Source organism: Phalaenopsis equestris, unplaced genomic scaffold (assembly GCF_001263595.1).
Source record: "Phalaenopsis equestris unplaced genomic scaffold, ASM126359v1 Scaffold225841, whole genome shotgun sequence".
Taxonomy (NCBI): Eukaryota; Viridiplantae; Streptophyta; class Magnoliopsida; order Asparagales; family Orchidaceae; genus Phalaenopsis; species Phalaenopsis equestris.
The window spans coordinates 52175-69212 of record NW_018243875.1 but is presented as its reverse complement, the minus strand read 5'-3'; the positions used below and the strand labels follow the sequence as shown (position 1 = coordinate 69212).

Genomic DNA, 17038 nt, shown 5'->3' with positions numbered 1-17038 from the left:
ATGGAATGTAATTTTAGTAGTAATAGCTCTAGTGACAGAAGTGTGACTTTGGGTGATCAAATTATTAAAAGGTGTGAACGATTTAGATATCTTGGGTCCGTTGTCCAAAGCGATGGGGATATAGATGGGGGTGTTAATAGTAGAATTCAAGTTGGTTGGTTGAAGTGGAGGAATGCTTCGGGCCTTTTGTGTGATAGAAAAGTACCGCTAAGACTGAAAGGAAAATTTTATAAGACGGTGGTGAGACCTGCAATGCTCTATGGCGTTGAATGTTGGCCTTTAAAAGAGAAGCATAATAATAAGTTAAGTGTTGCCGAGATGAGAATGATTAGGTGGATGAGTGGCTTTACACTTAGAGACAAAATGCGGAATGAATATATTCGTGATAGGGTTGGTGTAGCTCCTGTGACAGACAAAATTAGAGAAATTCGTCTTAGATGGTTTGGTCATATTAAACGTCGACCATTAGATGATCCGATTAGGAGAGTAGATGTTTTAGATTCGACTTTTGTTAAGAAAGGCAGAGGTAGATCTAGTAAGACTTGGGCTTATTGTATTAAAAATGATCTTAATTTACTAGAACTAAATGAAAATATGACACTAAATAGGACGCAATGGAGAAAAAGGATTCATGTAGCCGACCCCACGTAGTGGGATTAAGGCTTTGTTGTTGTTGTTGTTGTATCAGAGCCAGGATTTAGTACTTCGAATCCCTCCTTGTGCTTCCCAAGCCATGCCTTCTCCATGCCTTCTGCCACCCATAGCTTGATTTCGGGCGGGACTTTCTCTTTCTAGTTGAAAACCAATGTTTGTGCTCTCCCAGTTGTAGCTTGTTCTCTGATGGGACGCTCGCATGAGAATTTTTCTTTCTGGCGGAAATCAATTAAAGGTCCGAGTAGTTGTGCTTCTTAGCCTCAGGCTCCTCTACACTTACCTGTCGCATGTTCCTTTGCCTGCTTCCCAACTGCAAGCTCTTTTGTGCTTCCCACCAGCAGTTGCTCTTGAAAATTTCTTCCCAGTCGCAGTTGCTCTTTAGATCAATAGGGACAGAAATCATTGTTGTCGTGACCGGTCTGAACATTGAGGAAATCCATGATCTGTCAATGTCATAATATTGTGTTAGAAATTCTTTCGGTGATAGATAAATTTCAGGAGAAATTTTGTGTCGGTGACATACAGTTTCACTCTCTAGTGAAAGTTCTGTGTTGGCGACAAACAATTTCTTTTTCTAATGAAAATCATATGTTGATAACAGACAATTTCTCTCCTAATGATGACCAAATACAGAGCTGCTTCTTCATCCTCAGAAGTTACATCTGAACTCGAACCTAGGTTGTTTGACTATGTAGCATCTAAAGTCCATTCCTGTATCACTAATTGCAAACTACATGACAACAAATTCCTTCAATGATATCCATTTATGTTCATGTATGTCTGTGATAAAGGAAAAGATGGTCATCTCACCGAAAAAAATTCTACACCATAAATTTTTTATCTGAAACATTGGACATGAAATATTGAATATCACATGGTCATTTCATGACTTGTCAAATCCATGATCATGGAAATTGGAGAAAATTTCCTCTTCTAAAAATCAGAAAGTGTTTTTCTTAGAAAAAGATATTCAATATAGGTAGTTGAGTTATTTTAATAAACTTTTTAATGAAGTTTCTAAAAATACGATCGACCTTAGTAATCTTAATATCGTTAATAATAATAAAACATTTCATTTTTACCGTCGCATTAGTAAAAAAGAAGTTGATGAGGTTTTAAAGAAAACCAAAGGTGGAAAGTCTGTAGGATCTGATGATATCCCAATTGAAGTATGTAAATGTTTAGGAGATTTGGGAGTTTCTTGGCTTACTAAACTCTTTAATATTATTTTAAAAACTAAAAAGATTCCTGAGGAGTGGAGGAAGAGTATTTTGGTCCTCATTTTTAAGAATAAAGGAGATGCATAAGAGTGCGCAAATTATAGAGGAATTAAGTTGATGTGTCATACTTTAAAATTATGGGAGAGGGTAATTGAACATAGGTTAAGACGTATTTCAAAGATTTCTCATAATTAATTTGGATTTATGTCGGGCAGGTCTATCATGAAAGCTATACATTTATTGAGAATTTTGATGGAGAAGTTCAGAGATAATAAGGAGAATCTACATTGGATTTTTATTGATTTTGAAAAAGCTTACCGTAAGGTTCCAGGAGACATCCTTTGGAGAGTTCTTGAGAAGAAATGTGTTGATATGACTTATATTCAAGTTATTAAAGATATGTATTCTAAAGTTGTTACTTGTTTTCGAACTGAAGGATGGTTGACCGAATATTTTCTTATTTCTGTTGGATTACATAGTGGTCGGCTTTAAGCCCATATCTTTTTGCTTTAGTTATGGATGATCTTACTGGACATTTACATGAGGATGTACCTTGGTGTATGTTTTTTGTTGATGATAACCTTCTCGTGGATAAGACGAGAGAAAAAGCCTAGGAAAAACTTGAATTATGGAGGTCTACATTGGAGTCTAAAGGCCTTCATTTGAGTAGAACTAAAACCGAATACATGGAATGTAATTTTAGTAGTAATAGCTCTAGTGACAGAAGTGTAAATTTGGGTATGAACGATTTAGATATCTCAGGTCTGTTGTTCAAAGCAATGGTGATATAGATGGGGATGTTAATAGTGAAATTCAAGTTAGTTGGTTGAAGTGGAGAAATGCTTCGGGCTTTTTGTGTGATAGAAAAGTACTGTTTAGACTGAAAGGAAAATTTAATAAGACGGTGGTGAGACCTGCAATGCTCTATGGCGTTGAATGTTGGCCTTTAAAAGAGAAGCATAATACTAAGTTGAGTGTTGCTGAGATGAGAATGATTAGGTGGATGAGTAGCTTTACACTTGCAGACAAAATGCAAAATGATTATATCCATGATAGGGTTGGTGTAGCTACTGTGACGAACAAAATTAAAGAAATTCGTCTTAGATGGTTTGGTCATCACATTAAGCATTAAGCGTCGACCATCTGATGATCTGATTACGAGAGTAGATGTTTTAGATTCGACTTATGTTAAGAAAGGTAATGGTAAACCTAGGAAAACTTGGGCTTATTGTATAAAAAATGATCTTAATTTATTAGAACTAAATGAAAATATGACACTAAATAGGACGCAACAGAGAAAAAGGACTCATGTAGCCAACCCCACGCAATGAGATTAAGGCTTTGTTGTTATTGTTGTATTAGAATAAATGAAAAATTAGAGGTTTTTTGCGTTAGAAAGTTCCTCCAAAATTCCACTTTATTCAATACTTTAAATAAATGAAATCTTAAAATATACAATAGATGGAGTTGCAGTCCATTCTTTCTTTGTTGTATGTTCTTTCCACTTTCTCGAAAAACAAAAAAAATCAAAATGTTGTAGCCACTTTACCCATTTTTTCTCACGACACTTCTTTTCCATCAAGCGCTTTTGTCTCAACACTCTCTAGGGACAAGCACCAGCTTCTTAGATGTCTTCTCGACAAGCCAAGGTCACGACGTCATCCAAAAACGTTCAAGATGGTTCCATCGCAGCTTTCATCGTTGAGTTCAAGCTCTCAACTCGAGCTCTCAAGCCTGATAGTGAACTTACGAAGCCAATTTCGAGCTCATAGTATGGGCTCGACACGAGCTCGAGTTCAAGTTTTTTTTTAACAGATGCCAGGCTCAAGTTCCCTGTGACTAAAGCTCGGTATGAGTCGTTTACACCCCTAGCCCTAATTTAACACATCACGAGCTTAGTTAAATGGAAGTAAAATCAATAGCAAGCTTCTATTTGCTAACACAAAAACTCATTTTGACATTTTATATATGTATCAAAATACTTGGATGGATCAAATAGGAGAGTTTTAGGATAAAGAATATAATATGGTACCCAACGACTAGTGGTTGATGGCAAAGCCATAAAACTAGACTATCAAAGCAAGCATTATGGATGTGGACTTAAGAACAGAGGATGGCAATTTTTGTGCTTTGCTTCTCAAGTTGTGAATACTTGGATGGATCAAATAGGAGAGTTTTAGGATAAAGAATATAATATGATATCCAACAACTAGTTGTTGATGGCAAAGCCATAAAACTAGACTGTCAAAGCAAGCACTATGGATGTGGACTTAACAACAGAGGATGGGAATTTTTGTGCTTTGCTTCTCAAGTTGTGAAAAAATCTTCAAATTTATCACAACTGGCCCGGGGTTTGGAATTAACCAATACGAGAATAGGCAGTCAAACGGTGGAAAACAGTTTCCTTCTATTCTATTTCTATAACTAACAATTTAATATATAAAAATTCACGAAAGAACCACTAAAGAAAAAAATTAATTTTAATAAAATTTATATTTTTCCAGTTTTTATTCTCGCCTCTTGTACACATTAGCTCTTCTTCTAAATATCTTATTTAAAAGCTCAAAACCTAAAAAAAAATTAAAACATAAAAGATAACTCATGAGTAATCACACTTTTAAATTACAATATTTCAAGTAAAAGAAATCAATGGCATGCTAGTCTTATTTATGTTAATGCATGTATCAGTGACATTTTCTAAATAAAAATACTCAAATATTTTATATGCATTCACTTTAAATTTACTTTTATAAATATTATTTACATATACATCTATCTCTTTAAGGATCACCGTCAATAAAAATTTACACACTTCTGGGCTATATCATCCCGTTAGTATAGTGTTTAGCGATTTGAATATCACAATTGTCTGGAATGAAAGACTCTTATCTGCTTCTAACTGATATTATCCCGTCGGCATAGCAATTAGCAAGATAAATACCATAATTGTCTAGAGTGCTAAGCTTTATCTAGTCGCCCTTGACTGATATTATCTCATCGGCACAGTAGTTAGTGATCTAACTATCACACTTTTCTGGGGTGATAGAAAAAAATTTATGCGTGTTGGTATATTAGCATCCCTTAATTGTACTATTAGTGGGTGAACTCCTCTGATCGTGCACATACAGGCATTCATATATAAACTATTTCATTTTTCTATATCATACATTTTTTTTTTCTTAAGAAGCAATTTACCTCTATTTACTGATGAATAAATGCAAAGTTAATGTATACATACAAGTCATGAAATTAGCTACCATATGCACATTTACTATAATTTTAGAGATTAAACAATAATGTGACATATATCTATGATCATGCGATAAACTAATTTGTATATCTCTACTAAAGTCATGCAATAGTCTGATATCTTCTTAAATGAAGTTGTTATGCAACTATATGTAACCTACATATTTGTCATGTCTAACAATATGAAGAATCTATTGCTAAACTAGGGCTTACATGAAATTAAATATACAATTTGAAACGGAGATAATTGATAAAATTTAGAAATATAATTACTCAACTCAGTTATTAGGAGACCTCTTTATTAGCTTAATCCTCCACTTAACTTCCTTGCTAGTCTTTTACCTTTTTATTGCCACGAAATAAATATCCTAAAATATTTTCAAAACACATATTAATTTAGATATTTACATATCTTATAGATTAAAAGACATAAAAATAAAATTGTAGAAATTACCTCACTTCTTCTAGCAAAGCTAAAAAATTATTCAATTTCAAAACCCAATTACTCTTCCCAATTCAGATAACTATTTTCGACTCATAATAATTAATATCCACATAATGACACTTAATTAAAATACTAATATAAATAAATTGAAAGAGATATAAATCTATCTTTATCTTCATCATCTTCAATTCTTCTCTGCTCTAAACCAAATCATACTTGTCCTCCTTAATATCTAATTAATTAATTAACCTAATATTTATATCAAATTTTACAAACATATATATGTTTGTAAGATTTATTAAATAACTTTAATTAAAACCTATACCTTATAATTGTTTGGTCGCCCGCCCGTTATATTTCAAACGTGATTCTCGTCCCACATGCACAAGCAACTTCTTCCTTTTGTTCCTCTGTATGCGATGTCTGGCTCGATAGAGGCTTCCTTTCTCGCCTATTTACTTGGCCGCTCTTTCCGCTTCACTCACGAAACAACTCACCTCCTCCTTTCCTTCGCATGGTAAGGGCACTACACTGATCCTATGAGGAGTTTGAAACCCTCATCACTTCCCCTTCTCTTTCCCACACTCGAGCACTGTAGATCCTGTATTCTCCCTCATCTCCTTCACATGGCTCAATAGCCCTAACGCATGCAGGGCTCGCTTTCGGGTCTTCTTTTTCCTCTTACCGCGAGCACTTCGCCTCTTCTTCCTCTTACGCTGCAATCTCGGTGCAACCCAACAGAGCAACACACGATCTTCCCTTTCTTCCTAGCTGTTCAGGTTGGTTCTCGCTTACCTCTTTATTTTTCATCTTTTTCTTCGATTAGGGCACAAGCTTCTTCCTCTTCTCCTTTTCTAGAGCACGACAGTTTTATCCTCTCTCGATCTCTCTCGATCTCTCTCGTTTGTCATGTTTGATTGTTTCGAAAGGAATGTCTCTTTTGTCGTAACCAAAGAGGTGCATATCCCTACACTCGTTTGATTTATTATTATTATTATTATTATTATTATTATTATTATTATTATTATATCTTTTTTTTTTTACATTCATTACAAAATTAAACTTGAGATCTTCTATATGAATGTGGCCTTCACGTTAGGAGAAGAATTAATGGCAATATCCAACATCCCTTTTTTTTCTTGTTTTACATGCAGAAGATATGAGAGAAGGTTTGAGTCTAGCTATTTGTAAGAGGAACCATATCCTCTCTTAATTTTTGAAAAAGTTGATTGATTGTTAATACCAAATATCTTGTATTCAATGTGTTTGGTAACTTTCTTTGTAATACTTAAAAAGCAAAAATCGTATGTGATTTTAAAAATCTTTACAACAACAACAACAACAACAAATCTTGATTCCACTAAGTGGGATCGGTTAATAATCTTTTTTATTCATTGTGTCAAATTGAGTGTCATATTTTTATTTAGCTCTAATAAACTAAGATCATTTTTTATACAACATGCCCAAGCCTTTTTATGTCTACCTCTACCTTTTTTTTAACACAAGTCGAATCTAAAACATTAATCTCCTAGCTGGATCATCTGGTGATCCACATTTAATGTGAACAAATCATCTAAGATGACTCTCTCTAATCTTTTCTGCCACTAGATCTACACAAACCCTTTCATTGCGACATTCATTTTGTATTTTGTCTCTAAGTGTCAAGCCACTCATCTACCTAAGCATTCTCATCCTAGCAACACTTGGTTTTATGCTTCTCTTTTAAAGACAAACATTTTGCGCCATAAAGCATTATAGGTCTAACCACCATCTTATAAAATTTTTCTTTAAATCCTAGCAGTACTTTTCTATCACACAGTAAGCCCAATGCATTCCTCCACTTCAACCTTCTAACTTGAATTCTACTAATAGGATCCTCATCTATATCACCATCATTTTGAACAATAGACCTGTGGTATTTAAAACATTCACACTTTTTAATGATTTGATCTCCCATTGTTATAACTCTACCGCTAGATCTACTACTAAAGCTACATTCCATGTATTCAGTTTTAAGCAACTTCTTCCTTTTGTTCCTCTGTATGCGATGTCTGGCTCGATAGAGGCTTCCTTTCTCGCCTATTTACTTGGCCGCTCTTTCCGCTTCACTCACGAAACAACTCACCTCCTCCTTTCCTTCGCATGGTAAGGGCACTACACTGATCCTATGAGGAGTTTGAAACCCTCATCACTTCCCCTTCTCTTTCCCACACTCGAGCACTGTAGATCCTGTATTCTCCCTCATCTCCTTCACATGGCTCAATAGCCCTAACGCATGCAGGGCTCGCTTTCGGGTCTTCTTTTTCCTCTTACCGCGAGCACTTCGCCTCTTCTTCCTCTTACGCTGCAATCTCGGTGCAACCCAACAGAGCAACACACGATCTTCCCTTTCTTCCTAGCTGTTCAGGTTGGTTCTCGCTTACCTCTTTATTTTTCATCTTTTTCTTCGATTAGGGCACAAGCTTCTTCCTCTTCTCCTTTTCTAGAGCACGACAGTTTTATCCTCTCTCGATCTCTCTCGATCTCTCTCGTTTGTCATGTTTGATTGTTTCGAAAGGAATGTCTCTTTTGTCGTAACCAAAGAGGTGCATATCCCTACACTCGTTTGATTTATTATTATTATTATTATTATTATTATTATTATTATTATTATTATTATTATTATTATTATTATTATTATTATTATTATTATTATTATTATTATTATTATTATTATTATTATTATTATTATTATTATTATTATTATTATTATTATTATTATTATTATTATTATTATTATATCTTTTTTTTTTTACATTCATTACAAAATTAAACTTGAGATCTTCTATATGAATGTGGCCTTCACGTTAGGAGAAGAATTAATGGCAATATCCAACATCCCTTTTTTTTCTTGTTTTACATGCAGAAGATATGAGAGAAGGTTTGAGTCTAGCTATTTGTAAGAGGAACCATATCCTCTCTTAATTTTTGAAAAAGTTGATTGATTGTTAATACCAAATATCTTGTATTCAATGTGTTTGGTAACTTTCTTTGTAATACTTAAAAAGCAAAAATCGTATGTGATTTTAAAAATCTTTACAACAACAACAACAACAACAAATCTTGATTCCACTAAGTGGGATCGGTTAATAATCTTTTTTATTCATTGTGTCAAATTGAGTGTCATATTTTTATTTAGCTCTAATAAACTAAGATCATTTTTTATACAACATGCCCAAGCCTTTTTATGTCTACCTCTACCTTTTTTTTAACACAAGTCGAATCTAAAACATTAATCTCCTAGCTGGATCATCTGGTGATCCACATTTAATGTGAACAAATCATCTAAGATGACTCTCTCTAATCTTTTCTGCCACTAGATCTACACAAACCCTTTCATTGCGACATTCATTTTGTATTTTGTCTCTAAGTGTCAAGCCACTCATCTACCTAAGCATTCTCATCCTAGCAACACTTGGTTTTATGCTTCTCTTTTAAAGACAAACATTTTGCGCCATAAAGCATTATAGGTCTAACCACCATCTTATAAAATTTTTCTTTAAATCCTAGCAGTACTTTTCTATCACACAGTAAGCCCAATGCATTCCTCCACTTCAACCTTCTAACTTGAATTCTACTAATAGGATCCTCATCTATATCACCATCATTTTGAACAATAGACCTGTGGTATTTAAAACATTCACACTTTTTAATGATTTGATCTCCCATTGTTATAACTCTACCGCTAGATCTACTACTAAAGCTACATACTACTAAAGCTACAGCTACATTCCATGTATTCAGTTTTAGATCTATTCAAACAAAGGCCTTTAGACTCTAATGTAGACCTCCATAATTCAAATTTTACTTGAACTCTCTCTAGTCTTATCCATAAGAAGAATATCATCAATGAAAAGCATACACCATGGTACATCCTCTTGTTAATGTCCAGTAAGAGTATCCAAAACTAAAGCAAAAAGATATAAGCTAAAATACTTGATCAGTCCTCCTTTTGTTCGAACAAAAGTAACAGATCTAGTATATATATTCTTAATGACTTAAATATAAGTCACATCAACACTTCTCCTTTCTAAAACTCTCCAAAGAACTTCCTTGGAACCTTATCATAAGTTTTTTCCAAATCAATAAAAAGCATATATAGATTCTACTTACTCTCTATGTACTTCTCCATCAAACCTCTCAATAAATGTGTACTTTACATGGTAAACCTGCTTGGCATAAATCCAATTTGATTATGAGAAATCTTTGTATTACGTCTTAACCTATTTTCGGTTACTTTGTCCCATAATTTTAATGTATGACACACAAACATAATTCTTCAATAGTTTGCACACTCTTGTGCATTCCTTTTATTTATAAAAATGGGGACCAAACACTTTTGCACTCAGACATCTTTTTAATTTTTAAATGATATGAAAACGTTCAATAAGCCAAGAAACTCCTAAATATTTTAATATTTCTATTGAGATATCATCAGGTTTTACTAATTTCCACTATTGGTTTTCTTTGAAGACACTTCATCTTCTTTTTTACTAATGTGATGGTAAAAACAAAGAGTTTTATTATTATTAACAGTAATCACTAAGTTTGATCGTATTTTCAAAAACTTCTTTGAAGATATTATCAAAATATCTCATCCACCTATGTCGAATATCTTTCTGTGAGAAAAGCACTTTTTTATTTTCATTATTAGTACACTTTACTTGAATCTAATCTTAACTCTTCTTTTTTGTTTATTTGGTCAGTTTATTCATTTATATTTTATTTTCCTTGGTATCAAATCTATTTTGAAGATAATTAAAAGCATAAATCTTAGCATCACAAGTTGTTCCCTCAGGCTCTCTACCGATTATCTTATCTTTTCCCCATTTTGTAACCTTTTACATCTAATCCGATTGTTATAACAAAACATCTTATATATTATATTTTCTTCCACATTATTTTTCCATCACCAACTTTTTTTTATTTATAAATTTTTTTTCTTTTTATTCTTCAAATACATCTTTTGCCACTTTTTTTATAGTCCTTGTTGTTTTATCCCACATAGAATCAGCTTCGTCATGAACATCACAGTTTTAATTCTTCTACCGATCTACCAGCTTGGTCATTTAAATCTCTTCCAATAAAAATTATTTCTTCAAGAGGTATCGTTTGTATTAATTATTCTAGATCATTTATATTTAAATTTACTTGAAGAGCATAAACATTTATAGTATTAAAAATATGAATGTCAACAACAATCTTTATAGTTATAATTCTATCTCTAGTTCTATTAATTTTTAAAACATTATCTTTTAAACTTTTATCTAAAATTACACACCATTTCTACAGAAACTCTTATCTGAATACTAAAATTTAAAACCTAAACTATCAATTTCTTTAGTCTTTTCTCCAACTCATTTGGTTTCTCAAATGCATAACATATTTATCTTTTTATAAAGCATAATATCTACTAATTCCATTAATTTACCTATGAGAATACCTATATTCTAAGATCTTATCCCATTATTAGTTTTGGACTAACTTCTTTTCTTACATCTGTCCATAATATGAGATTCATTGCTTATTTAACACTATATCAGAGTGTCGGTGTAGCGGCCCTTACACTTTTTTCATTGTATTTGGGTCATATAGCTCGTCGCTTCCCGGATATTCCCTAGCATTTGCACATTAACTTAAAGCATTCATGTCACTATTTTTTGTGTCCGAGTCTTGGGACCCGACAATGACTGTGTTAAACTATAAGATATGAAGTGAGAATAAGCTCAAATGATGTCATGATGTCATCTTGAGAAAGCTCTTATTGAGAAATGTGAAGATGAATTGAACTACAAATGCCAATAGTTTGTGTGTATGTTACTTTAAAATAGAATCTAAAAACTTTTCTTTTGTAACAAACAAATCTTACAATTGTGCTCATGCTTTAATTCCTAAATGACTAAAGCTCTGTTTACGTTTCTCTATTTGTCTTAAAATTTTACTTCACTTTTGAAATTCTTAGGAGTTTGTTTATTTGCAAGAATTAACTGAGATTTAATTAGTACTCAAGATTTAGATTAATTACTTGGAAACTCCGAAGAATATTTTGGAGCAAATAAATATTATAGTAATGGACCCTCCATTGCATTGTACATGAAAGCCTTATTGCATCTTCCATGGTAGAAGAGAATTTTGAGACCACTTGGTAGAAATGTGGAAGGAGATGAACAGAGAAGATCGTGAAAGTCAAAGTTCTGCATGACAAATTCATTAAGGCACCCTTATCAACCTATTTGTAGAAGAGCTAGGAGACTAAAGGATTGGGGTGAGCCGCATTGTCATTGTAGCACATCTTTTCACAATTTGAGGCTTAAATTTATATCATTTTTAAGAGATTTTCTATCAATACATTAATTTATAACAATCATTTCAACCATACAATTTGTATCAGTTCAAAATTGAAAACAGCATTCTCATTGAATTGCTATAGTCAAACATCAAGAAATGTATTACACCAATCAGATTTCCTATCTACTTATGACATTACCTGGAGCTACTTGATTTCGGCCCCTTTGAAGAATGAAAGGCCTAAACAAAAATTGGAAGCCAAGGCCTGAAATCACTACACCGGGACAGCGTCCAATGAGTTCACATCATGAGCTCACCGTTATTTGTTGTGGTCCCATGAAGGCCTTTCCCCTTGAGGGATTTGAGAAGTTGGGTATAAAAGGGAGAAGATGAGGGCTTTGGTAATTTAGGCACAAAAGAGGAGATGATGCCAGAGTTAACCCAAATCATAATAGAAAAAATAAGTATTATTATTGAAAGTAAATAAGTGGTTACAATCAACACACTTGAAAGAGAAAATACAACACGAAATCTGAAAAACTGAAATAATAATAGACGCTGCCCAGACACTCAACTAGGGTGGATCTTGAGTGGGGATGGCGGTTGTTAGGGGCTTGGAAGGTGGAGGCAAGGTCGGGAAGGGGCAGGGCTGTGGGGAAATAATGGCAAGGCGGCCTCAAACTTGCTGTCCTGAGCAGCAGCAAGCAGGGAATTTTTGTAACTGGCAGTAATCAACAAGAACCAGCTGTTCTGAGGGCCTGGAATGAGGGAGGGCAGCAGTGGGGTGACTTTGCAGGGTGGCAGCCAGTCCAAAAGAGGTAGCTGGGAAGATTTAGTAGTGCAGGATAATAGGGATTTCTGGCAGTTTTGGGGTGGAGGTAGTGTGTGGGAAGAGGTGGCTAGAAAGGAGGGCAGCCAATGGAGGAGGTGGTGGCTGGAGTTGTAGGAAGACAGTGGGAGTGTTGTCCAATGGTTCCGACAACAAGGAAAGGTGGCAACGACAACGGCGGGAGGGTTGTGGGGGATAGGAAATTGAGGATAAATATCTCCGCGAGATTAAACTACAATCGGAGTTTAATTCAATCCTTCGAAAACAGTCACCACCTCAAACGAGTTACAACTCGAGTACATCCTCGCCTTCGAATACAACTGTAGAAGGGGAATACTGGAAGCGGACGATTGTCCATAAATATATGAAAGAAATTGAAAACCTAAAACATCTAAATCACATATATAAGCTATAGATAACTAGGATTGTATCCTTCTATGGAAAGGAGGGCCAAACCAGAGTGGGAGCGCTGGTTGACCCTCCCAAGTCTGGACCGGTTTAGTCAAAATGAAAAACAGTCTTTCGGTACTGTTGCTAGCGTTGCAGCACTGTAGCAAACGTCGAGTAAATGCCTCCTGGGTAGCTCCCACGTTCGATGTGGGTTATAGAAATTTAGGTGTGGGAGGGGGAGATGATAAATGTTTTAGAAATTTCGGCACAAAATAGAAGAAGATAGTTTCAAGAATTTGGGTATAAAATAGGAGATGAATTCTGATATTGACATATAATTTCTTAAATTATTATCATTAATAAATAACAAATATATATTTAAATATATTAATTTATCGTGATTTTTACATGTACTTGAAGTATGATAAAGTATGATTTTAATTTTGATGTGGCAAAAGTTTTAATGTGATATACAATAATAAGAGGTTGACTCCAAGTTTGAGCATCCCTCCCTCCCCTAGTTCCGCTACCGCACCTATTAAAGAAAAGGTAGCTTTTGTGCATTCTTGATATGTTTTTCTTTCATTTTCTTTTTCATTTCTATCGACTATAAATTACTGACCTGTAATGATGTCATATCAGAGGTCATCTGAAATATCACTATTAAACAATGTTGTGAATTTTCGGACCAAAATCTTTTAGATATTGCGGACAAATAACTTGCATCCTTGCCCTTTTTCTTGATCTTTGTTCTTTTCGTTTCAGGATCCTTTCCTCTTCCATGGACCATACGAATGAAAATAGCACTTGGTGCTGCTAAGGGCCTTGCTTTTCTTCACGAGGAAGCTGAGAGACCTGTGATATATCGTGATTTTAAAACATCTAATATCCTTTTGGATACTGTATGTTCTAAAACTGCATTAATTAATTCATCACGGTTTTTCATCCCTTTTGGTCTGTTTATCTTTTCTGGCGTGATTTTCTTCCAGGATTATAATGCTAAGCTCTCTGATTTTGGACTTGCTAAAGATGGTCCTGAGGGAGATAAGACTCATGTATCAACTCGTGTAATGGGAACCTATGGGTATGCAGCTCCAGAGTATGTAATGACAGGTACTTCAGTATTTGCTTGTCTGGCTTTCAATGAATCTCCCGAGTAGTAGTTCCTGTTAATTATTATTTTATTTACTTCTAAACATTTGTACATCCATATACCAATTTTATAATCATGGCAGTTCCGTTGGTGTTGCTGGAACCAGTACCTTAATATATTCAATGTAAAATTTTAGATAACATTCTGCGAAATCCCTTATGAACATATCTAAGAAATTTAATAGGATTTTTAAGCTATGTTTATTTTCTTGCTATATTTCCAAAAATTAAAATGGTAGAACTCATTGTGCCATCCTGGTTGGGACTCTTTCTCCTCATTCAGTACGTCAATAAAGTGTGTTTAATCTTCGCTGAAGTTTTGGTGTTAATGTGTTTAAATCTCTTGCTTCCAAATTCAACTGCACTGTATTTTACATTATTGCTTCAAATCTAGCAACCTAATTTGTTGAAATTGGTTTAGTTTTTCTAGAATCATTTGGTAAGAGGAATAAATGGATAAGAGAAAGGAATCAAATTGATCCTCCAACTGTTTGGACCAAAATATTTCTAGACTATATAAAATACTATTTTAGTCCCCGAAATATTTAAATTGGGACTAAAACAGTTCTTAGACTCTTTAGTTGGGGACTAAAACAGTCCTGTCGATGGACTATTTTAATTTTTATTTAAAAAATTTGGTGGCTACATTTGCCTTTTACATTCTCTGGGATTATTTTGGAACCCTGCAAATAGTTGGGCCATTTTGATTCCTTTCTTAAATGAAAGATGAGCATTCATGGAGCTGGCTTAAAATCTTAAACATCATCATCCATTAATTAATTAACTGCAACAACAGTTGGTAATAGTGATATCCAATGAAAATCTGTGGGATATCAATAATTGTCCCACCCTGCAATTTAAATTGTATCAATTTCTACTAGAGTAGATTTTTTTTTCAGCACTCCTAGCAATAGTAAGTCATGATGATGGCAAGCCTTTCATATAGAATCATGCCATTTTATTGAAGTTCATTTCAGAAAGCGATTGCTTATCCGTTGGGACAATGTCCAGTGAGTTCAATTCGCATTTAGACAGTCAGTACATATCATCCTATATTGTAGCTGCGTTGCTGGGATGAGTACCCATTGTCAAAATGCCATTCATAGTTCGCAGTGAACAGTGGATTTGATTAGAAAAGGTAAAGAAAATACACCATCGCTAGTGGTACTTCTTCCATAATCTTGTGCTCTGCAATCTTCTATGTAAGCTTGCACTCAAGTCCACCAATATTACTAGAAGTGTTGCTCCTAGTTAAAGAGGTTAAATAAAATCTAGGAATATTTACAAACATACCACTCAATTCCTATGTATTTACATAGTTAACACCTAAACTTTTGTTTTTATATTTATATCACCCAAATCTTTCATAACACATTAAAAATACATAGGTATTTTTAATGTGATATGAAAGATTTGGGTGATATAAATATAAAAACAAAGTTTAGGTGTTAGATATGTAGATACATGGGAATTGGATGGTAATATGTAAATCCCCCATAATGAAAACTAAACAAGTATTTCAATGCATTGTAATGTTCTGGAAAAATTTTCTTTTCACTTGTTTTGAATTACACAATTATCCCTCTCTCCACCATCGTAGGTCTTTATTTCACCAACGGCTATATGCTTGGCAGGACATCTGACCTCGAAGAGCGATGTCTACAGCTTTGGCGTAGTTCTACTTGAAATGATGACCGGCCGGAGGTCGATGGACAAGAGTCGGCCTAATGGAGAGCAAAACCTTGTGGAGTGGGCTCGCCCTAATCTCGGGGAACGGCGGCGGTTTTACCGGCTCATCGACCCTCGCCTGGAGGGCCACTTCTCCATCAAAGGAGCTCAAAAGGTCGCGCAGATTGCTCATAAATGCCTTTGCCGGGATCCCAAGTCCAGGCCACTCATGAGTGAAGTAGTTGAAGCGCTAATACCCATGGTTGACTTCAAAGACATGGCGTGCTCCTCACAGTTTTTCCAGATCATGCTAGAAGAAGCAAACACTAGCTCGCGGCATGGTAGGAGTGGCTTGAAAAAGCAGGTTTTGTTCACAAAACATGGACACCATCCTGTGAAGACTTTTTCATATAGTTCTCGTGGGTCGCCCTTCGTCCAGTCCTTGGCTAAGCCAGGCAGTGTGCTTGCATGAATCCCTGGCTGCATGAATGTTACAATTTATATGACCAATATGCTTCATTTTACATTTTTTTAAGACCTTTTTTTATTTAATTTTTTTAAATTTTTAACCAAATGCCATCAAGCCAAGGTATGCCAGGTTAGTTTTTTGGCTTATTGCTGGCTATTTTCTCTTTTCTTAATTGTTTTTTCTTTTAGGTATTGATAACTGGGACTGTTCGCATTGTTGAAGGATGAATTATTGATTTATGAATGTCAGTCAGTAGTTTGGTTGGTAAAGATTTAGGAAGTATTCTTTGAATTTAGGATCTATTTGTTGGAAGATTGAACTCCCAATCAACATGTTAATGTGGCTTGCATCAGATTTTAAAAATTGTCATTGTTCTAGGATTGGTTTGGTCTTATGTTAAATTTGTAGTTCTGGACTCAAATGATTTTTTTCAAGGACGAGAAAAAAAAAAAAAAGATTTTGATACTCCCATTCAGATTTCAGCGCTCTTGTACCTCTTTCTTAACGCCCACTTTGACGAAAAATTATTTCATACAGACACCGCATGCAAAGATATCTGGTCTCCACCGTCGATCATTGCAAAGATATATTTCGGTGGGTCCCACTTTCAACTTTTTTTTTTTTAATTTTGGTTG

At 34.5% G+C, this 17038-nt stretch overlaps 1 protein-coding gene across 1 annotated transcript in view; it reads left to right on the top strand.

The window, feature by feature from the left end:
* LOC110037846 (probable serine/threonine-protein kinase PIX7) overlaps positions 1-16678 on the top strand; it is a 23914-nt gene extending 7236 nt beyond the window's left edge. The window contains exons 4-6 of the mRNA XM_020742573.1: positions 13880-14016; positions 14104-14227; positions 15901-16678. Coding sequence (XP_020598232.1) covers positions 13880-14016; positions 14104-14227; positions 15901-16406 — 767 coding nt within the window. The 3' untranslated portion in view covers positions 16407-16678. The remainder of the gene's footprint in view (positions 1-13879; positions 14017-14103; positions 14228-15900) is intronic.
* The last annotated feature ends 360 nt before the right edge of the window (positions 16679-17038 follow it).